Source organism: Lathyrus oleraceus, chromosome 1 (assembly GCF_024323335.1).
Source record: "Lathyrus oleraceus cultivar Zhongwan6 chromosome 1, CAAS_Psat_ZW6_1.0, whole genome shotgun sequence".
Classification (NCBI taxonomy): domain Eukaryota; kingdom Viridiplantae; phylum Streptophyta; class Magnoliopsida; order Fabales; family Fabaceae; genus Lathyrus; species Lathyrus oleraceus.
In genome coordinates, this window is record NC_066579.1 from 234,752,463 (window position 1) to 234,776,299 (window position 23,837).

The 23,837-nt window shown below is 35.8% G+C and overlaps 1 protein-coding gene across 2 annotated transcripts; it reads left to right on the forward strand.

Moving 5' to 3' along the window:
* The first annotated feature begins 366 nt into the window (after nt 1-366).
* LOC127129060 (uncharacterized) lies at nt 367-2,230 on the forward strand. 2 transcript variants are annotated; one of them, XM_051058386.1, is made up of 3 exons: nt 367-810; nt 1,378-1,461; nt 1,900-2,230. In XM_051058386.1, exons 1-3 carry the CDS (start codon nt 713-715, stop codon nt 1,946-1,948), a joined length of 231 nt encoding a protein of 76 aa, XP_050914343.1. In that variant the 5' UTR covers nt 367-712; the 3' UTR covers nt 1,949-2,230. The 2 variants fall into 2 exon arrangements, with proteins under 2 accessions (XP_050914343.1, XP_050914337.1); XM_051058380.1 differs by having other exon boundaries at nt 368-820.
* The last annotated feature ends 21,607 nt before the right edge of the window (nt 2,231-23,837 follow it).

The window sequence follows — 23,837 nt, forward strand, 5'->3', positions numbered from 1 at the left end:
ATTCTAAAATTAAAATCTATATAAAATCAATTATTCTAATTATTTCTAACTAAAATAATTAATTCTAATCATGTTAAAAGATTCTAATTCTAATTAAATTCTACAATTCTAACTAAGTTAATCCTAATTAAAAATCCTTAATTAGCCTAATTAACAACAATTAAAAAGGCTAAAAAAACAATTAACAAAAGTGATTAAAAATAACAAAAATGGGTCTGAAGGGAGTGCATCCAACAGATCCAGGGTACAAAGCAGCAAATGTGCTTGGGCCTTGAGCTACTGGCCCATTGCAAACATACCTTGTGATAAGGAGGGTGCAAAAGTAGAATAGGGTGTAAAATGGAAATGAATTAGGTCTGGGAGCCCAAGGTCCATCCACGAAGACTCTCACAAGCAAACAAACGGAAGCCCTCATTGAAAATCAAACCTTCTTCACCCTCTGACAATCTCCTCCCTGGCGATTTCTGGCCATTGCCTCCGTCGTGCCAAAAATCGCTTCCGGCGGCGAAGGAAACCCTAACACTACGTACCATACACCAAACAAACCACCTCCTCGTCCTCTTTCTAAGCCCTAAACTCAACTCCTTCAATTTGACTTCTATCAGCTTGAATCGAGAATTCCAACAACGAACCCTAATTCTTGAATTCATCCATTACGCACAAGAGAGAGGAAAATAGAGTTGAAGCGGGCGGGGTTCCGACCTCAAAAGCTATGGACTACAACTTATCAGCTAAGAAAAGCAAAGAGGAAGTTACTACATACCTGCACGCGAGGTTTCCGACGATGTTGATGGCGAGAAAATACCAGAGGCAATACCATGTACTTATGACTCTTCAACCTTGCAATCATTCTTCTACTCCACCCCTTAGTCTGTAGGAAAAATATCATTATGTGATTGAGATGATAAACAAGTCTGGGAGTGAAAAAGAGAGGCTTAAGCTCCACCAATTGAAGCCTCGATGTGAAACTTCAATGGCGTGTTCTGAGGAAGAGCTTTGGTGAGGGTTGATTCTAAGGGAGAGAGAGAATTTGAGATTAATTATTTGTGAGAATTCTGAGAGTGAAAATGTTGAGCTCTAACTAAACTGCGATGAGAGCTCTTATAGAGTCCAATTCTGTTACAAATTCATTTGAAATTTAGGTTAAATGTAAATTGAAATTGAGAAGTTAGTTGTGAAATGCATTAGTTAGTTAATTGATTTTGAAATGAAATTGGAGCCAATTTGGACTGTGAATTTGAAGTTGAATTTAGAGTTAATGTTGAAAATGGAATTGTTGGAAATTTAGTTTGAATTTGGAGTCGATTTGGGATGAGATTGTTGGATTATGACCAGTTAACGGAAGTCTGATTTAATTGGCCATGCAACATTCTGCAGAATTGTAGCTCAATATGTCAGTGGAAAAACAAAGTTGTTAGAGGTTGCATTCCTGCTGGTGGATGGATTTCAGTTAAATTTTTTGTAAGTAATTCATTGCCTGCTTATTACTTGATTTTTCTGTTAAATATGTTAGTAATTTCTTAAAGTGTAACTTATGAACTTCCTATTATGAACATTGATGACATTTTCCCTGATAAAACCAAGTTAAATCTGCCGCGATGACTGTTGAATGCTTTGTTGTACTATTAGTTGCAGTTATGATACATGACTCTAATCTGTCAATTAAATGCCATGCTTGTTAGAGTGTCACAGAAATGAATATGAGTGCAGTTATAGGCTTTCTTGTTTATGATAAATTCTTGTTGAAATTCATGGCTGCTAATGAATGTTTTTATGATGCTGAAATGGTTTGCTCAATCTGTTCATGACTTGCTTTCCTATTGTGCTCATTTGTTGTAGCATGTTTATTGTTACTTGTCTTGCCTTGGCTTGATCATTGATGTTGGATTGGTGATGCAGGATGCTATTGGCTGCAACATGGCTTTGTTTTGTTATGTGGGCTTGCTAAAGCTAGTTTCATGGCATGATGACATTGAAGATCATGTGCAAATGGTCAAATCAAAATCAAGATGGAATTGGAAAGTGGGATTAGAACTAGGGTCGGAGATCTAATGGTTTAGGATGGAAAAGAATATGAGTTGACTTTAGTCAAAGTTGACCAAAATGTCAATTGTTGACCAAAGTCAACATTTGGTCAACATGTATTCTTTGGCATTTTGTATGTAATGAACAAATTATGGATAAGAATGAATAGAATTGGTTATTTGAATGAAAATGAATTGATTTAGTATATGAACATGTCACTTGAAATGGTTTAAATTTGGACTTGAATGATCATGACTTGTAATTAAGTATGAATGGACATGACTTGTATGAAATGAACTAATTTGAAATGGATTGAAATGACTTGTATAAACCCAAACCAAGGAAACCACAAATGACACATGAAAGAAAGACACAGAGACCTTAGTAAGGCCAATAAGATACAATGCACTAGGGACTAATCAAAACCCATGGCCCAAGCAATGATAGCATGACAATGATCAGATGAATGAATGGAAGTAGATGAAGTTTGTGAGACCTAGGAAACAACATGAATGAACCATGAACAAGAGGTTGAGTGAAGCACACAATGGGCAAAAAACCATATGAAACTAGCAGGAGGCCATCCAAGAAGTAGGAGACAACATTGGGGTTTTGATGCCCTGAGGAATGCCATAATAAAGTCTTCTTTAAATATGTCCCATAGATAAAGAGATTAGGTTTTTCCATATCACCATATGAAAATTCAAGCCACAAGGCACAATAAGACCACATCTTCCATGATTAGGGTTTCAATTAGGCATACCCTTCAATCAAGGTCTTTGAATCAATCAATATGCCTCACAAGCAAATTCTCCAATGCATGAGCCCTCAACTAGGGTTTTGATAGCCAAGATAAGGCCCAAAGAGTATCCACAAGGTCTTATAACCATGTCATTAAGAAATTAGGGGTTGAATGACCTGAGGAGTACCATGATGAAGTCTTCTTGAATCCACATTCCAAAGATCGGGAAAATTAGGGTTTCACTTCCCCTATGATCAGATGAAGAACCAAGTCACACCTTTAAGGTTTGATCCACATACAAACCCTAGCTTTTCAAGCCATAGAGATTTGAATCTATAGTGATCAACTATCAAGTATGAATGAATGAATGATACACATGAATGAAACATGAATGTATGTGTAGATGAATCTCAAGTCAAGGGTTGAGTGAAAATGTGAAAAGGGGAGGGAAAAATTTGGGGTATGACACTATCCAACTGCCAACATCAGTAAATGCAATGGCCTTCTCAACCAAAAACTTTAGAGTAAAACCATGAGTTCCACCCTTAAGCTTAAGGTTAAGCTTCACTTCCTTCTTCTCTAGATGCAAAGGTCCGGCTAAAAGATGAGACTTCTATAGTTCCTTGATACTTACAAAAGGAACCTCATCCTTAATTCCGACCCCCAAGATATACGAGTATTCCTCCAATGTTGGTGCCAACTGATAATCCCGAAAAGTTAAATACCTTAAGGAAGGGTCATATAACTGCACCAAGGTATGGACTTTAGTGTTGAGAATACCTAGGAGATTCATGTAGGCCTTCTTGAAATCCTCGTTGTGATCCAGATGCAAAAGAGTTCCCAGACCCTTCAGAGCTTTCAACTAGGGTTCCACAAACTTGTAACTAAACACACTTCTTTTTCCAGGATTCATGCTATCTCAGAGTACTCGGAAACAAAACTAGGCTCTCGGATTACCTAGAAATGCATATGCAAAAAAATATTATATGACGTAATATGATGTTTTATGATATGCAAATGATATGCAACAACATGGCCACATTCTGGATAATATGAACATTCGCTAGAAGCTGGATCAAAAGTATGATATTACAGGAGAGTAAAAGGTATGTAGGAGCTTAGTTTCCTACAAAACCCAAATATTCCACTCACAGGTATGAAATATGAGCGCTTGTGTCGAGCTAACTAAATCCTTTTCAAAATCCTTTTCTGAAAGATGAGCGCTTGTGTCGAGCTAACTAAATGTAGGACTAGAGAACATCAAGGTTAATTAATGGGTTAGAATAGGTTTCGCGCCTTATATCCTTCTTTCTGAAATCGTGAACTAGGCCATGATACAACCCTTAAAAGACCTAATTGAAGCAAGGTTTATTTTGAAAGAATACAATGGTAAGATCGCGTTAAAGATGACTCCTTAAGATTTGCTTATCATTTGTATTGGTATTGATTATTCTGACTAGTGATTCATTCACCACATGTCCTAATCTTAGTGAACATACTTGAATTTCAAAACTAACATGAGCATAACATTATAATTATCATTTTCAAAATGTGCATTTTTACTTGTGAACAAGCACTTGACATCAAGAAAGCTTATACAATGGGGAGATTGAACATTCTTCTGATCTCCGAAGCACAAATCTATAAAAGATTCAGTCAATCTGGGGAAATTACGTTGAGATTCGACAAATCTCTCTTAATCAACCAGACAAGGGCAAGATTACTTCAAGGCTCATCTGGGGCAGGCCACCCCGAGATCACGAGAAGTCAACCATTCCCGGATATGGTTAATTAAGGGGATACAGTTCCAAAATGTTGGGGAAAGTCAAATTGAGATCTTCCAATGACAAAGTTGCTTCACAACTTTGTGATTGAGGCAATTCATGCAGATACCCAACAGACTGGGGCAGAGGTAGACTACGAAGGTACAAGCTCTCTCCATGTTTCAAATCAAGTCCAGAGGGTGATAGAAATTGTTAAGCCTGAAGTAGGTGTCGTAAAGATATGTCTTTATGACCCTTATCCTAGCCCTAAATTCCTATCTCCCACCACATGAGCATATGGCTTAACTAGTGCACAAATCATTGTCATCCACTAATCACGTCACTTCACTCATGCATATCATTCATCTAGCATAGGATGAAGCCTTGTATACAAATCAGGAAAGCCAAAGCCCAATATTTACCGACACTTCCAAACTTCAAACTTCCTCGATAATTTTTAAAGCCTAGTTTTGTTTGACGCCTCTCTTAAAATCCAACCTGCTTGGCATCTTTTAAAGCCTGGTTTTCTTGGTACCCTTTGTTTCCAACCTTCATCGTTGATGAATCTTTTATTTTCAATCTTCATGGTTGATAATCCTTTTGTTTCTAACCTTCATGGTTAATGAATCTTGTTTCAACCTTCATGGTTGATAATCCTTTTATTTCCAACTTTCATGGTTGATAATCCTTTTGTTTCCAACCTTTATGGTTGATGAAACTTTGTTTTACAACCTTCATGGTTGATGATCCTTTTGTTTCCAACCTTCATGGTTGATAATCCTTTTGTTTCTGACCTTTATGGTTGATGAATCTTTTTTTAAACTTTCATGGTTAATAATCCTTTTGTTTCCGACCTTTTTGGTTGATGAATCTTTTTTTCAACCTTCATGGTTGATAATCCATTGGTTTCCGACCTTTATGGTTTATGAATCTTTTTTTCAACCTTCATGGTTGATATTCCTTTTGTTTCCAACGTTCATGGTTGATGAATATTTTTTCAACCTTCACAGTTGATAATCTCTTTGTTTTCAACCTTCATGGCTGATAATCTTTTTATTTTCAACCTTCATGATTGATGACCTTTTGCTTACAACCTTCATGGTTGATGAACCTTCTGTTCCCAACCTTCATGCCTGATAATCCTTTTGTTTCTTACCTTTATGGTTGATGACCTTTTGTTTCCAACCTCCATGGTTGATGACCCTTATGTTCCCAACCTTCACGATTGATGATCTTTATTCCCAACCTTCATGGTTGATGACCTTTTATTTCTAACTTCCATGGTTGGTAATCTTTACTTCCAATCTTTGTGTTGATGCTTTATTTTCGACAATTTGACATACCTATCAGAGAGGATTCTCCAGCTACACAAGCAACTTGAAACCCTCTTGTCTAACTTATGGACTCCTTGGCTCAATTCACTACCATACCAGAACCAGAGTCTATCTCTAACCCATTGTTGCATGGCTTCATGCATTATAAAAAATAAATCATACATTACATATAACATGCATATCATGCTTATCCTTTATGATTGATATATTTCCCCACAAAGTATTTCAACCAACCCCCAACAGATGAACCTATGAAAGTCTACATGTTATTCAATATTCCCAATACAATCGTCTTTATCACATTACAATTGTTCTCAACAGGCAAATTTTCAGATATTTTGGTATTTAATCCTCTTCTATCTTGAATACCAGAAAAGTTGTCACAATTTGTGCATTCAGGTCCAAGATGATTAAATACGGGAAGTTGTCATACCCCAAAATTTCCCCTCCCCTTTGCACTTTTCATCTAACCTTTGGCTTGAGATTCATCTACACTCATTCATGCCTCATTCATATGCATCATTCATTCATGTTAACAATTTCTAATAATCATCATAGATTCAAAGTTTATGGTTAACATGAACTAGAGTTTGCGTGTGGATCAATCCCTAGGGTTGTGGTATTGTCCATCATTTGCTCATCATGTGATATGAAACCCTAATTTATTGATCTTGGGACCTTTATTCAATGAGCTCACATCATGGCATTCATCTATGCATCAAAACACTAATCCTTGACTTTGCTACTATGGGATCTTGTGATTCACATTTGAAGATTTGATTTTATCACTAAACCCTAATTGTGGTTATCCTTCAATGTGTGTGCATCTAACCGTAATTCCATCTTATTCATTATTATTCATTATGCATGCTTCATTTGCTTGGTTAAGCTCAATTCGAGGCCCATGTGTTCTTGGTCCATTATGAGGTTTCATTGGTTGGATTAAGATCATTTCAAGTATTTACATGTTCATATGTTGCCCAAGGGTATCCTTTGGTCCAAGACCTTTCTCATGGCATCACAACTTCCACTTGTTCCATTCATGGTCTTTTTATCTGGTCATTTCATATGGCCATTGCTAGTTCATGGTTTGTTCATGTCTAGTTGTTCATGTGTCCATTGATTCTTCATTCAAGTCTCATTGCCCATTTATCCATGCTAAGGTCCTTGATTCATTGGTCATTAGTGCCATAAGGGATTATCCATTAAAGTCCACCAATATCTTCATTTCATTTTAAATGCTATGGTAGATCATCCATTAATCTTTGTTTAATTCAAATCTTGTCATTCACATTCCCTTCATCATACATTCAAGTTGTTAGGGTTTTAAGTTTTAATGCATGTATCTTTGGATTTTCAATGGTTCATTTCCATACAATTCAATTTATTTCTATACAATTCAAGTCCATGTTCAATACATTCAATTCATTTCAAATATCTTTCAAATGCTATTCATTCATAAACAAATAATTACATTCATACATATCATTGTCCATATACATTGCATTGAAAAAGTTACAAAGGAAATTACATTTTTTGCATGAGTTGACTTTTGGTCAACTGTTGACTTTTTGGTCAACCAGTTGGCCAAAGTCAACTCATCATGTCAAAATCCCTAAGTTCTATTTTCCCTGGTCTTCAAGATCCAATCTTACATCCATCCATCTCTTACGAAAAAGAAATTCAAACATGCCATATCATTTCCAAGTGTGCATGTTCATGACCATTTTTCCATATGCCACAATCCAAGTAATCATGACCTAAGCCTAGAACAAACCTAGCAACCACATCATAGCAGGTAAAGGAAACCTTAATCAACACCAACCTGCATCATCCAACAATAGACATAACATGATCAACATTACATAACACATGACCAAAGCATGACCATTATGCTGGCATTACAAGTCCATCAAACCATTGCCAACCTAACCTATCATGTTACAAGCCACAAGTGAAATAACCTGAACATACCAAGAGCTTACGATTTTGCAGCAAGCATTCCATCCAACACATGCATCAACCCATGCACCAATCATCCAACAAAACATAACCATGTCAACCAAGCAAGTCATGAGCAACAATGCAATTCAAAACTACACAAACATTCAACAACAACAAGTCATGCCATGGACCATCATGAAAACATGCCTCACAATAATCCTGCAGCAGGCCACTAACCATGTCAACAAACCTCTCAAGCAGATAAACTCATGGCCATAAACCACATTGGCCCAAGCCTCCAACAACCAACTAGTCTGCAACAAACACCACCAAGTCAATCATCCTTCATTAAGTTCAACAACCATGATCATTGCAACAAAGCATTGCATATGAACATAGCTAACACATCATGCAACAATCCTCCCGCATCAAGTGCATGTAACCTGTAAGTCAATATGCATCAAATACTTCTAACCATAAACCTGCAGCAAGTATGGCATCAATACAACAATTCACAACAACAGTCATGGACAAAACCTTTGCACCATACATTCAACAACAACAACATTGAGTGAGCCAAGCAGTTCAGAGCAAATGCAGCAGGCAAGTTTAATTCGAGCAAAATAACAATGAGTTGAACACATCACCTAATATCAACTAACTCAATCCAATTAACTGAACCGTTGAGAAAGACCAACTGGACCTAACATTTCTAACTAACCAAATGTCAGTTACAACATAAAATTCTAACTAACTTTTGCCTCGAGATTCTAATTCAATTTCAACTAACTAACTGATTTCTCACCAATCCCAAAGCACAACCACCTATAAATCATTTTATCCAATAATTATCTGAAGCTCCCCAATCATTTCATCTCTCAGCTCAGAATCATTTTCCATCACAATTCACCAATCTTTCAACATTCATCATCACCAAATCACCATCCAATCAACAATCATCTTCAACCTCTAAATTTCATCATCTTCACCTAACCAATTCATCATCACCTTCATTCAATTCAGCCTCTCAACCATTTTACCACCTTCAATCAACCGTCACCATAAATCACTTAAAGCACGTCCCTAACCTTCTTCAAAGTCCCACCATTGGACCTTGAATGAAGGTGTGCTAAAACCTCCATCCGATTCCATCACCATTAACAACAACAACCACGATTCACAAAAAACAAGAAAATTTAGGAGAAGATTAGGAAGAAGATGTATACGCAATGATAAGAATCAAAAGTAGAGGGATAAGGATCTGTACCTGAGGAATTCTCAGCTTGGACCTAGGTTTCTTGTGCCATCCTTCATCAATTTTCAATCCCAGCAATTACCGGGGAAAATCACGTCTCCATTGGTAGGATCTCCGACTCGATTGTCATCAATTTCTTCATGCAATATTGTTCTTTATGTTGTTATGATTCATTCCCCCATGATTATTTCTAGGTTCAACGATCCATTAGTGTTTAATTTAACATAAACTGTATAGGGTTATTGAGCCTTTGTCTTCGATTTGGACTCTTCATTGAGATTCTTGTAAAATCATGTCCATATTCATATTCAGCATCACATTTCACTTATGATGGCATTTCCAATTTAGATTTTGGAGGACCATCACTACCGGAGGCAACCTCGGACACGGTGGTCAGTAGTGGTGGGATAACCTGAGTTCATGTGTGTTCATCTTTCAGTTGGCGCATGTTTTTGAATTTAATTTCCATTTCCATTGTGATTTCAAATGCTGAGTGTCATGTTTCCTATTCATTGCCATGCTTGTTCCATGATGGGCCTTCATGAACGGGCCTTGCATCATTTTTACTAAATAGCACCCTGAATTGGCATCACACCCCCTGTCTCAGCAGGAAATTGGTAATGGGCCCTTCATCAGGGGTCATGCACTAGATTGCTGCTTTCACACCATATTTCTAGAATAACCCCCTCGATGTTCTTACTATTTCCATTCATTTTTATTTTCTTTTTGTGTTAATTGATTAATGCATGATTTAATTTCTAATTTTACATTTTTACATGAGATTTCATTTGTAGAATTAACACTTGAATTGATTAATTTAGTTTTTAATCATGTAAATAATCATGTAATTAGCATTTTAATTAAGATCTAATTAGATTTTGGTTAATTTTGCAATATTAGGATTTCGAATTTAATTACTATTTGATCAATCCATTTGTATATTGACCTTTTTACCCCCTAGTTTGTAGAAGCCTTAGGCAATGCATGCTCCCTTAGTTCTATGTTTTTGTTTAGGATCAATTAGTACTAATTGATTAATTCATTAGGTTGTATATAATTCAACTGATCTTTTTCATTCCATTGATTGTGTTGATCAAAGCTTACTTTAATCAACCAAATCCTTTACATTGTGCTCAATTCCCTAAGCATGTTCAAGTGATCAAAAAACCCTTGATCACTTGATAGGGAAAGTCCCTTATATTCAAGTTGTGCTAGATCTCAAGAGCTCAAGACCTCAAACTCAAGTTCAAGCTCAAGATTTCAAGCCAGTAGTACAAGGCATTCACATTGCAGACACATCATATTACTATTCAAGCACAACAAAGGTGTATCAACACTTGTTAATCATGATTCAAGTTGTGTGCCATGAGACTTAAGTAGTAGAGAATGGGTGAAAGGGAGTATTCCTATCCTCATTATGAATATCTTTGGGTACAGAAGAATGACCTAGTTGCTCAGAGTATTCACCTCTATTCATAGACTTTAGTATAATTTGAATCAAATGATTGTCAAGTCTCCTCCTACAGCAAGCAACATTGCATCATCAGGATCAATAATCAGAATATTCTTCATCAACTTATCAGTTATGATGAGGATTACATGACACGGGCATTAAGTAGTAGAGAAGGGGTGAGAGGAAGCATTCATATCCTCATTTTGAATAACTTTGGGTACGGGATGAATGACCCATTTACTCAAAGTATTCACCTCTTCTCATAGACTTTAGTGCAATTTGAATCAGGTAATTGACAAGTCTTCTTCAGGAAAGCACATAAACATTTCAACTTCAACATTGTAACACCATTGCTTTATCAATCACACTTTACTCTTGGGATCACTAATCATACTCTCTTTGGCATCCATATGTCCTTTGGATTAATTCCCTTGTGGTCAAATCTTTGAATCTTAAATAATCTATTAGTCTTTATCCTTTTAAGTCCTCTTGTTCTTAGCAAACCCTACTCATTCATTATTTGTTTTATAAGAGCTATTGTGCTTAGATGGACCCTTTGAGCTCTTTTGCCTTGTAAACCCTCTCGTGTGTTGACAAATCATCTCTTATTCATTGTTATCCTTTTAAGACCTTTAGTACTTAGGTGAACCCCTTGTAGCTCTTTTTCCTTTTAAACTCTCTCGTGCGTTGGCAAATCATCTCTCATTCATTCTTCTCCTTTTAAAACCCCTCGTGCTTAGGAGAACCCCTTTGAACTCTTTTGCCTTGTAAACCCTCTCGTGTGTTGGCAAATCATTTCCCATTCATTGTTATCCTTTTAAGACCTCTCGTGCTTAGGCGGACCCCTTTGATCCCTTTTGCCTTGTAAACCCTCATGTGTGTTGGAAAATCATATTTCATTCATTATTCTCCTTTTAAGAACTCTCGTGCTTAGGCGAACCCCTTTGAGCTCTTTTACCTTGTAAACCTGCTCGTGTGTTGATAAATCATCTCTCATTCATTGTTCTCCTTTTAAGACCTCTCGTGCTTAGGCGAACCATTCGAGCTCTTTTGCCTTGTAAACCCTCTCGTGTGTTAGAAAATCATCTCCCATTCATTATTCTCCTTTTAAGACCTATTGTTCTTAGGTGAACCCATTGAGCTCTTTTTCCTTGTAAACCCTCTCGCTTGTTGTCAAATCATCTCGCATTCATTGTTCTCCTTTTAAGACCTCTCGTGCTTAGGCGAACTCTTCAAGCTCATTTGCATCGTAAACCCTCTCGTGTGTTGGCAAATCATCTCTTATTCAGTGTTTGTCTTTTAAGAACTCTCGTACTTAGGCAAACCCCTTTGAGCTCTCTTGACTTAAAAATCCTCTCATGTGTAGGCCAATCATATATCATTTGTCACTTTGGCTAAGCATCAATCATTGGTTAATGATACGCTCTTTCTATTTAAGCATTTGACTTTGCCTTTTGGAAACCTAATCAAATCTCTCTTTTCTTTGTTTCGTCTTAGTTCCCCAACTACAGAGCTTTGACTTTCTCATTGCATGATGAGAATACGTAGTCACAAGAGTTCGAGCCCTTGGTGAGCATACTAATTATTGATTCTCATTTCACCATATTTATTATTATTTCCCCTCCTGCCTTAGGGCGCCATCTATATCTCTCATGATCCATTATCATCTATCCACAATCATAACCGTTCATATCAGTGACATACTTTTTCTTTGGAACCGAATACCATACTCTATTTGGATTCCGTATATACCCTTTTGGGGCAAATAACCAGTGTTCACCTTTGAACCAAGAGTTGTTTGTCTTTATGCCAAACATTTAATTCCCTTTTCTTTTTGGCTTGATTCCTGCTTTACTCTTTGGTTCAAATGTCATTCCTTTATGGATTCAAACAATACCATTATCTGTTGGTTCCAAATTATACCTTTTCATCACTTCTGTCAAATCTTTCCGTTCTTTCTGTATTAGTTTCACGAACTACGGAGCTATGACTTTCTCATTGCATAATGAGAATACATAGGCACGAGGATGCGAATCCTTGGCGAGCACATTAATTATTTATCTCCATCACTCCATTCACCTTCTAGTATTCACTATTCAATACCTTCATTCAATATCTTCTACCCACCATTCATTCTAAGTGATATATTGTTCTCATTGAACCAAATACACTCTTTCTTTGAGCTCTATACATGCTTTTAGACTAATAACCAATGTCTACCTCTGAACCAATACCCTTTATTTTGGCTTGATTCCACTTTATCCCTTATTTTTGGTTTGATGCCAGTTTACCCTTTATTTTTGGCTTTATGCCAGTTTACCCTTTATTTTGGCTTGATTCCAGTTTCCTCATTGGTTCAGATATACCTACCCTATGGGTTCAAACAATTTGATTCAAACCATACCTTTATCACTCTTCTTTCATCTCCCACCTTTAGTTCTACGAACTACGGAGCTTTGAATTCCTTATTGCACTGTAAGATACATAGGCATGATGGCCATAATCCTCACCGAATGCTCTATCTATTCTTCTTCTTTTACCCTTATCCTTTCGCGAGTAACCTTTAGATATCACACTCATTTGAGCAAAGACCAATCAAAACGGTTCCCGTTGAGTACAACAAATTTGAGGGGTGCTAATACCTTCCCCTTGCATAACCAACTTTCTTACCCATTTTCTTTTCTCCTAGGTTTTATCGATGTTTTACCTTTCCTTTCATAATAAATAAATTTTGATGGTGACTCTTTTGTATCTTCGATTGTGTGATGCACTCAGGTGTTTTTTGTGTAGATTCACTCATTGAATTCTCATATTCTATGGGTCCACTCGGCTCTATAAGTTTTCTAATCAAATCCTAACTCAAGTCTTCATCTTGTTACTTGTGTATGACTCACACCACATAACCAAGACTTAAGTGTCTAAGGAATATCTACAATGTATGGAAACATGTCATCTGAGTTCTCATAACTTAGTCGACCGTTATTCGGAAGCCACAAAACATCAATCCCCAAACGAACCTACATCTAGGCCAAGCTCAGTTCTCGCATGCCCGTATGATTTGAATTTCGTGGTGGATATCAGGCCCTCTATGAGACTCAAACGCGTAAGGGACTCGAACTCACCTAGAGTATCTTTCACTTTATGGGACTCTAACCCACTTAGGTGTCCATCTTTCCCTCATATCCTCCATGGTTGGGACTCAAATCTAATTGAGGTACAAATCATTAGTGCCACGTCCCTATTTACTGCTTTACGCAAGCCTCTGAAATGGTACCATTGCGTCCAAGCATCACCACTTGAGTTAATTCACAATCTACGTTATCTTTCTAAGCCCATTCACCTTGTTATAATCCTAAGTTTCCTCACTCATAATCATAGGATTTTAATCATTCATGTATACACACAAGCATCACAACCAATAATATATATAGCAAACATTAACATATAGTTTATAGCATACATAAAGTCCACAAGAAGATATAACATACTACAAGGACCATAGGCAAGGCTATCACTCAACTCGCCTCAATCTAACTTATTCCACTTTCAAGTCTTGAAGTAACAAGAGTCTGATCATCCTATGATGGGGTTCATCAAACTTAAACTGAAATGTTCAGTGGAGTAAGTCATAGAGATAACTCTATATATCATATATATCTATGTTAGTTTCCTAATGCATCCATCTATTCATCTTTACAAGTTATCAAACTTATTAACCAATCATTCTAACATAATCGAGATTCTAGGTTAAAAACACACACGAACTCAAGTAATTCTACCTATTAATGTTAACCTAATGGATACAATCATGGTACAAGTTATAGTATATCCAAAGCGGTTTAGAAACATGGAATAAGTGGTTTTAGGAAAAATAAGGTTGAACCAATCGATTGCATTGGAAGCCAATTGATTGCGTGGAGGTTCTGTTATGTATTTTTCACAAAATGGACATGACCAATCGATTGGTCCATCATGTCAATCAATTCTCGTGAGTTAACTTTCACTTCTTCTTCCAAGAAACCTGAAACAATCGATTGTTTGACAGTTAGGTCCATAACCAATCAATTGGTTCATCATTTTTTTTCAAAAATTAATCTTCTAGACACTCCCTTTTCCAATTTCAATCATATTAAATCATCCCAAATCATACAACATTATAAACCCACACCATACAATCGATTGTCAATAATAACACACATATAACTAAAGGAGACAACAACAACAACAACAACATAGAACAACGTCATCAAAAATCAACTAACAATAACAACATATTTCCATGATTTCAACACATTAACATCATCTTTGACATGCTCTACTATCTACTCTCCCATTCATGGAAACAACATAAAACCCTAGCTTTTCACTCATGAAACTCTTATTTAACAAGGAGTCTAACTAGAACTCACCGTGTTCAAGAAGAAGATGATGAACTGAAGTTGTTGATGATGGTGATGATGATGGCTCCTCCATGGCGTTTCTCATCTTCTTCCATTCTTCCTTTTCTTCCCTTAATTTTCCCTTTCTCTTTTTCCTTTTTTCTTCCTCTTACTAATATCTCTCTTCCTCTCTTATCTACTTTTCTTTCTTTTTTCTTTTCTTTTATTCTTATCCACTTATTCTCCTTTCTTTTTCTGCCACACACACACACACACGCACTCACGCACGCACGCACGCGCGCGCGCACACACACACACACACACACATACACACACACACACATACACACACATATATATATATATATATATATATATATATATATATATAGAGAGAGAGAGAGAGAGAGAGAGAGAGAGAGAGACACACACACACTTTATACCATTTAATATATAATATTAAGTAATGAGAGAAAATATCTCAATTGATATTTTGTCTTCTAATATCAATTGACCAATTACTAATATTATCAAAATGCTCTTTGTTGTACTAATTAAAAATGGTGAGTCTCTTTTAATAAGTATTGATCTCTTATGAATCCACTGGTTACTCTATTGGTCCCAACTAACAACATTTAGAGCATATATGAGCTCAAATTGTTCTAACTAATAAGAGATAGAGTACATAGGAACTCAATTGGTATCAACTGACAACCAATTGAGCATTTAAGGAAATATGGGATATTAGAGAACATGGAGATACGTTTTCCCCTTTGAATCATTCTTCCAGCTGATCAATGTTTGGACACCTCATCAATCACACACGGTGAGTGTATGGATCGACTTATCAGGCCTATCCGGGGGACCTCAGGCCCTATTTCGGGTGACCTCAAGCCCTATTCTGGACGCTAGCTCAACGTTTTTGGGAGGGATGTGACTTTGGACGAGATTTTTTTTGCAAATTGTAATAAGTATAATTTATTGATAAAAGACAAAAGTTAAGAATCAAATTTGGATCATAAATACAATTTTTTCCATATATAAAAATATTTTGATCAACCATATATTTTTTCCCTGTATATAAACATTATTTTTGTTTTGGCATTGTTTATAAAATATTTGGAACAACATTAATCTTTTTTCGTTTAAAAAAATAACTCGCTTATAAAAATATTTTAATCAACAATATAGTTTTTGTTTATATAGAAAAAATTGACATTTAAAAATAGGAATTTTGCCTCTCAATCTTCATAGAAAATCACAGTTATCCTCCAGACTGCCCACCACCCAAAACGGTACTAGATCCTTACCGTTATCCACTGATAGAACACTTCTCTTGCCGACATAAGATGGAGAATTATAACCAATTCATGTCAAGATATAGATACACATGAGTCACAATGCATCCCAAGTCCTTTATAGAGTTCTGACCCACTCACAAGTTTTACTGATACGGGATTCAAACCAATCAAGGATGCAAATGTGAGTTTCTAATAGTACTCACAGAGTCACATAAACATAATCACACACATCTGGAGATAACATTTCACTCCCTATCCAAAATCACTATTCTAAATCCTCCTGCTCTATCTCCCACAATCCTAGATCGTGTTCTTACTCATATACTGACTGGGTTACATGCTTGACTTCAAGAATGTTTGATTCGCACTCCTTACTGTAAGTACAACTCACGAATCCTTTAAATTCAAGAGAATTAATCAATACCATATTCTGACTAACTACTTTACACCTTACTAACACATATGAAAGATACTGAATTGACCTCCTTAAGATCACCACTTGATAAGTCTCTTCTGGCTTCATTCCTTATCATTCTCATTAGTCATAATAATGATATTCCCAAGACTTACTCATACCAATTATGGTTCACTAGGCTGGCTCCCCAAATGTCTAACTTCTTCAACATCTCTACATATGATCAATTACGCAACACACCTTCAAAAAATTCCAATTTCCAAACTATCAATCTGACTTACAATAACTTGCAACTCCCCTCTCAACCATGTACATCCATAACAGTACACTAATGAGATTTGGGATATAATTAGTTTCGACAAGGTGTGAACAACATACTCCATGATCAATCCGTCCAACACTACTTAGGAAGATGAACATCAATCAGACTTCCAATAAGCCACTCATACTCTTGTCTACCAAATAATATGCACTCAAGATGAACCTTGACATTCCCACACAATTATTGATTGGAATTCTCTTCCAAACCAATATCCACTACACACTTTATCACACAGAGGTTACTTGTCTAGATGACTCACAACTGGAAATCCTTGTCGCCCATTGTCATACCCCAAAATTCACCCCACCCTTCACAATGTTCATCTAGGTCACTAACCCTAATCATGTGCATGTCCTCATGGTCATTCATGTCATCTGCATATGCATGGTTCAATATAAGAAAATATATATCTTGGATTCAAAGCTATGTGCTTGTACGTAGTGGAAACTAGGGTTCCCCAGCAGCTGGAGGTTGCTCAATCAACCAAACCCTAATTGGAGGTAGCTCTTGATTCTTGTGTATGAGATTGACATTGATGATTCCACTGTGGCTTCTTGGTGAAGCAAAACCCTAATTTAGGTGTTCCCACTCGATCATGTATGTCATACCCCAAAATTTGCCTGTTAATTTTTATGATAAATTGATTCATGCATGGCATTCATTTCACATTTGCATTCATTCATTAGCATACATTCTCATATAAATTATAAATTTTAATTTATTTATTATGTGATACAAATATAAAAAATAATAATGATTTTGGTTATCTGTATGATATAAATAAATTATATATATATATAAATAAAATAGTTTTAATTTAATGATAAAAAAAATAGATTTGAATTTTAATTGTATAATTAAAATTTTAAATTAATTTTATTTGTTAAAGCTCATTAAATTATAATAACTATTTTTTATAATTTAGTGACTCATGTTCCATTTATTCATTATTTATAAATAGTATTTATTTAGTAATTCACGTTTTTTACTTAATAAAATTTATTTATAAGAGTAACATTATTTTAAAAGCCCATAAATTATAAAATAATTTTGGTTGATATAAGTAAGAATAATTTTGATTTTTTTTAAATGATGAAAGTAAAAATAGAAATAGGTTTAAATTTTAATTCAATTATGTAACTAAAATTTAAATTAATTTTTATTTAAATTATTCATTATTTATAATAATATTTGTATTTAATAAATATTTAGCAAGGTTAAACCCTAACTCTCCTAAAGTATAGGAAGGGATCCAAATATTTAGCAAGGTTAAACTTTAACTCTCCTAAAGTATAGGAAGGGATCCAAATAGTTAGCAAGGTTAAACCCTAAAGTATAGGAAGGGATCCAAATATTTAGCAAGGTTAAACCCTAATCCACACCATTATAAATACTTCATATGGCTGCAGCGAGAGGGGGAAGACGAAAAAGAGGAGAGATACAGCAGAAGAAGATACACAAGGCAAGGCAGAAACAAGAAGATTCACGGGCAGGGAAAAGAGAAGCAACCATAAAGCACTCATAGCCTGAATAAGAACAACACACATACAGTGAGCAAGCTAGAAGAATCAAATCCCCAGTAAGTGTTCATTATGGAATTTGCATCCAGCATGATTACCTTGCAATACTCCTTAATTCATGCATGAATAATATTGGTTTAATATATATATTGAGATGATGTATTCATGGTTTGGTGGATGTTGATATTGCTTTATTCAAGTATGCATCTATTCTTGATATGTCATAGCATGTTGGAGAAATTCTGTTTGCATGATTAAAGAATTATATCTGCCATTTAATTATTATTATATGAGTGTTGTTTCTAGCATGATTATGTTATTTCACATGCTGTTATTACATAATAATGATGATGATGATATAATGGTGATAATATAAATCCTTGGTCGTCTTTAACATGTATGTGTAAAGTTTGTTTTATCATTATCACTTGCAGTAAAGAGAACTAATACATGAGTAAAATAATATAAGCTTCTTGATTTGTGCATGGCTATTTTTATTATTGCATGATGATTACATATGATCTTATTTTATGTGTGTGGTTTGATATAAGATGAAGTTACAGGTTTGTCGTATTCACATGAAAGAAACAGCATGAGAAAAAATAAAGTAGCTTGCCGTAAGAGAGAAAGCTATAACATGCATGGTGGCGTGTAGAATTAATATATGTTTTACTGAAGGCGAATAAATAACGAATGGACCAACATGGCTCGTTGGTAGCTCCCCCCTCACTGCAACGTAGAGTTTTTTTACTATGTTTACTCCCTTTCCACTATAATTAATTCACCACTATTTTTCTATTATTAAAATAAAACCCATTAATTAATTTTCTAATTAATATATTATATTGGTTATTTAAACTAGGATATAATTTAATCTAGTTTATTAATTAAATTTTCATATATCACTTAATTAATTAAAATAGGCTATTTTGAATAATAAAAATCTAATTATATTTTTTTTCTCCTTTCTTTTAAAATTTCTATCAATTTAGTCTAAGTTTTTCCATAAATTCATAAAAAAAAAGTTTCTATTATTATAGACTAAAAATATTCTTAATTCATTCTTAAATTTTGTTTATTTATTTCATTTGTCATGAACTTTCTATGCCCTTTTAATTTTGTACTCGTTAATTAAGATTTAGATATTTTATATCCCCGTTTAAATTATGTACCCCCATCCCGAAGCCATGTAATAGCGTAGTCATATTTTTCGCACTTTAATTTTTCCATACTATGAATATAACTGTTTAGATGTATGCTAATAGGATTGCATGGAAAGATAAATAATCGAACTTAGATAAATTAATTCAAGATAATATATCTGAATCCAATCATTTCCACACTTGCACCTCTAGGGTAACCCTCTCTTTGTTGCCTTACGATATTACTGTCATATCCCGCGAATGTGGGGATACCCTTAGCAAAGACCCTTTCGATTAAATCATCATCAGCCCTAAACAAATAAGTCATAGTCCCTTCGATCAAAAGGTCAATGTCCCTACAAAATAAATCATAGTCCCTCGAATGTTGCCTTCGAATATATGACCTTGTCCCTCGAACGTTGCCTTCAAATATATGACTTTGTCCCTCGATGACCCTTCGTTGTAACCTACGATTAAATGATGACCGTCTCTTCGAATGCTAAGGTATCCTTACAAATGTTGCCTTCAATGACCAATCGACGACTCCACGATGTCCCTTTACATCCAAAGGATAAGACTACTTACTTCTCAAAAAATAAGGACAATTTTACCCTCCTAAGGATAGGAAATACCTATAAAGACCTTGGTTAGGTATAACTCTTAAATGCTTGCTCACAGCTTAAAATACTTTTCACACCTCACACTTTTCAAAACATCTTTTAGAAAATCACCACTTGGTATACATTCGCACCAGAATCATCGCCGAGTTATATTTTTCTAAACATCTTTCAAAATCAAACGAGATAAACACTTTGTATACATTCGTACAAGAATCATTACAAAGTTAAACTCTCCTTTCAAAATATTTTCTAAACACACCATATTTCTCAAACACTTTCTCAAACAAGGAAAACATAAGTGAGTTAAGCAATTAAGAGCCCATGGCTAACCATGGATACAAAGGGTGCTAACACCTTCCCTTTGTATAATGTACCTCCCGAACTCAAAATCTAATCAAGGTCTTTCCTGTTCTTTTCCGCCTTTCCTTATTGGATAAAAGAAAAGTCGGTGGCGACTCTTGCTATCCGCAACATTTCTTTTCAAAGAAAAAACACAAAGTCAGTTCACCGTATCACAGAACTGGCGACTCTGCTGGGGAATCTTAAAAAGAGAGGTTACCTTAAAGATAAGATCACTTATGTTTTTGAATGGTTTCTTTGTCTGATTTACTTTTAAGGGATTGTTTGGGTATTCTATGCTTGAGTGAAAGATCCTACACCCGGATCTAGTGTACCTAGCAAGAGATCATCGCGACTGTCCGGCGTATACTGGAATGGTTAAAATGATGGCTACGGTTAATGTGACACTTTGGATGTCCTGATGTTCCTCATGTTTACTTGAGGAAAAATTTGGCGTCTGTGTGGTGTCATCAAAGCATTAACCAGACCTTTAGAACCCTAATTGACTTATCCTAGCCATTAGAAAGTAGTGAGATAACTGACTTCGGTTCCGACTAGGGTTGGTTGATACTCGATACTACACTCTTTGAGATTGGACTTTAGGGAAATCTTGGTCAACCGCTTGGTATTGCACTGAAGTGGACTTAAGGAAAGGTCAATGATTTGAGATCCTTCTAGAACCCGGTTACTATTTTAGGACAGGTTGAACCAACCAAACTTCAGTGGGGAGGGTACTTACCTATGGAACTCATGCAAGCCTTAAAACCTAGGAATGATTGTGGTGTGACTTGTTTGTGCTTGTTACTTACTTGACATCATAACATCATAACATCATGACATCATGGCATTGTACTAACCATTTCAAGGACTTAGGGATTTAACTTTGCTCTGTCTTGTAGGGCTATGGCTTCTAGGAAGACCATCCAGATCAATTTTGTAGCGACCTCTCCTCAACTCAAGGATTTAGTGTCAGAACTTCCCGATCATGCTCAGTTCATCAAGAAACATGGTTATCTCCTCAATTTAGTTACCACCGGTTTCAAGGAAGATATGATGAGAGTTCTATTCCAGTTCTTCGATCCTAAACATCATTGCTTCACCTTCCCAGATTATCAGTTGGTACCCACATTAGAAGAACTTTCTAGGTTGCTTGGGATACTTATCCTTGATCAAACACCTTTCAGTGGTTTAGAAAAGATTCTGAGGTCTGAAGAGGTTGCCGCGGCTTTACACATGACAAAGTCCGACATTGAAACTAATTGGGTAACAAGAAGTGAAGTTAAGGGTTTACTTGCCAAATTTATGATAAATAAGGCCCGAGAATTCTTAAAAGCTATGAGTGTCCACGCTTTCGAAGATCTTCTAGCATTACTAATCTATGGTTTGGTGCTATTTCCTAATCCGAATCAATTCATAGACATGAATGCTGTTAAGATATTTCTCACTCATAACCATGTGCCCACCTTGCTTGGAGACATTTTGCATTCCCTTCACACTCATACTATGAAAAGGCAAGGGACTCTTGTGAGAGAATTCTTTACCTTGAATTAATTTTTAATGATAGCAAATTGTGTGATCATCATCCAAATGTTGGTTGTGCATTGCATTACATGATACATGTGTGTTTTATTATGTTTTTCATCCCACTCTATTGTTGCATAACTGTACATATAAAATTACATTGATACTTACCTTTAAATAACAATTAAAATGCATCTTATGTCAGTATGCATCGATACATAAAGACTCTGCATCGATACATACAGCATGTGATAAATCACAAAACCTTTCTGTTCAGTATGCATCGATGCATACGAGTCATGCATCAATACATGGAAGACAAAATACTCTATGCATCGATACACACGATCCCTGCATCGATACATGACCAATTGAAACAGCCTGTGTATCAATACATGCGCATTAGGCATCGATACATACTAGTGTAATAATCACATGCATCGATACACACGACTTTTGCATCGATACATGAATAATCAATTTCACCAAAAATACACATATCTTACAGTATGCATCGATGCACACTATTATGTATCAATACATAAAGTTGTTTTGTGGTATAACAACAACTGTTTTGCAGCATATAAAAGACAGGTTACAACAGCAGTGCAAAAACATGAATTCATTGAGGGAAAACAATTGAACACAGATCAAAAGCAGTGTTGGAGCAATTGTTTGTGAGCAATTTAGAAACCTGAAAGAGACTTCATCTTCTTCATCTTCTCAATCACTTTTCTTCAAGAACATTTATACATAACCATTCTTGTTCTTTGGATTAAAGAAGCATCGAGATAACGTTCAGTGGTACGATCAAGGATCTAGCTGTGGTTTGCAGTGGAACGATCGAGGATCTAGCTGAGTCGAAGATTGAAGGGGGTTTCTAGGAAAAACCTACTGGTTTGTCCTTCAAGAACTGGAGTCTTCTTGAGGGTTTGGGAGTCACATTTGCAGAACATATTCAGCCGCAGCGTTGCGTTTGGAGATCGGGGGATTTCGCAAGCAGGTCGTGGAACCGGTGAATTGTTTGCAACTTTGTGCAGGAAAATCTTGATCGTGCTCAGATCAAGTGAAGGTTTATACAAGAAGAGGTTCTTAGAGTTTAGAATTCTGTCTTTGTATCATAACCTTGTATCAACGGATTCGGCAAAAATTGATAATCAAAGTTCTCAATTTCATTTAAAATTGAGAGGGAGACGTACCCACACGCGAGGACGACGTGGGGAACTTCCTTACCAAATCTCTGCGTATCGTACTCTTACCTTACTCCTCTTTACGTTTTTCAAACTGTTTTAGCTATTTCAGTTAGTGTGTGGTGATTGTTTCTTTTTCAAGACAGCAGTGGCAAGAAAACTTTAATCAAACTTCATTGCTGTTTATCATTGATCACATACACACCAACTGTTTGATAAAACGGTTAGCTAGATTTTATTCATTGGAAATAGACTTTAATGATAAGTGCATTCAATTAGTTAAGATTCTGGTGTGAATTGGGTCTGTCATTCTCATTAAAATCCAGCAATTAAACTTGTGTGTCCGGCTTTCTAGTAGCGGTTCAGAATAGACGGAAGTCGATTCGGGACTGATTTTTCCGCCAACTTTGAAAACTCTGATAAAATTTCAAATCCGTTAAATTTAAAAGAGGTGATCTATTCACCCCCCCTCTCGATCACTAGCCACACCGTCTAACAAGTGGTATCAGAGTGCCGGTTCGCTGGTGCTCTGTGGCTGCCTGTAACAGTATGGATTCTGAACCAAAGGGGGC